Source organism: Malurus melanocephalus, unplaced genomic scaffold (genome assembly GCF_030028575.1).
Source record: "Malurus melanocephalus ecotype Western Australia unplaced genomic scaffold, MMel_1.1 scaffold_230, whole genome shotgun sequence".
Lineage (NCBI taxonomy): Eukaryota > Metazoa > Chordata > Aves > Passeriformes > Maluridae > Malurus > Malurus melanocephalus.
Window position 1 is genome coordinate 96,434 of NW_026623462.1, and position 841 is coordinate 97,274.

Here is an 841-nt window from a genome sequence, read left to right on the forward strand (position 1 = left end):
CCCCGGCAGCGGCGGCGGGCGGACGCGAGGCTGCCTTTCTTACGGCTGCGTGTCTGTCTGTGCTCGGTTCGTCAAAATGCAGGGGGTTGCGTTTTAAAATTTTTGTTATTTTTAAAAATTKTATTAAAAAAAAATTCATTTTCCCCATCCTCCCCGGCCTCAGTTTTGGGAAACAACGGGGAAGGCGCCGGGAGTCGCRCAACCCGGGACACAAAGCGGGTTGTCAGAAAGGACCACCCCCGCTGCAGGTCTCTGGAGGGGTGCAGCAGGTCGAGGGGGGTCACCGCCCCTCGGCACGACCTCCCCGGCAGCCACCTGCATCCGTGTCCCCCTGTCGCCTCCCCCATCGCCGGGCCTGCAGAGATGCCGCTCCCCTTTGTGCCGCTCCTCTCCCGCGGCTGGAGCCGTTCCCCACCCAGCAGGGATGCKGGAAGCAGCCATAAGGACAATGACACCTGGGGGACCCCCAGGCTGCCCCCCGCCCGCGGTCCTGCTGGGGCTGGCACCGGCAGTGACCTTGGCCGAACCGCCCGTCCCGGAGGAGCGATCGGCAGCGCCGCGGGGGGAGGAAGCACAGTGACACAGATATTAATTATTCACGGGACCCAACTGGGTGATCGCCGGTTCACGCGTGGTGAAGCAAGACAGGAATGCGCTGCCAGCCCCGCGCGGTGGAAAAACGCCGCTCTGACCAACACAAAGGCACGTGGGAGCGCGCTGGGATGTGCCGGAGGAGCCGGGAGGGCCGGACAGAGCCCTGGGGCAGCAGCAGCAGCAGCATCCCTGCACAGCCCGCTGCGGGAAGGTGCAGGGCACTGGGAGCTGGGTGGCTCTTGGCTGC

General features: G+C 64.8%; 1 protein-coding gene across 1 annotated transcript in view; it reads right to left on the reverse strand.

Annotated features, from left to right (window-relative positions):
- Positions 1-347, reverse strand: part of MEGF9 (multiple EGF like domains 9) — a 48,377-nt gene extending 48,030 nt beyond the window's left edge. Inside the window, exon 1 of the mRNA XM_057374610.1 lies at positions 204-347. Within this exon, the coding sequence (XP_057230593.1) occupies positions 204-347 (144 nt within the window). The remainder of the gene's footprint in view (positions 1-203) is intronic.
- Between the last annotated feature and the right edge of the window lie 494 nt (positions 348-841).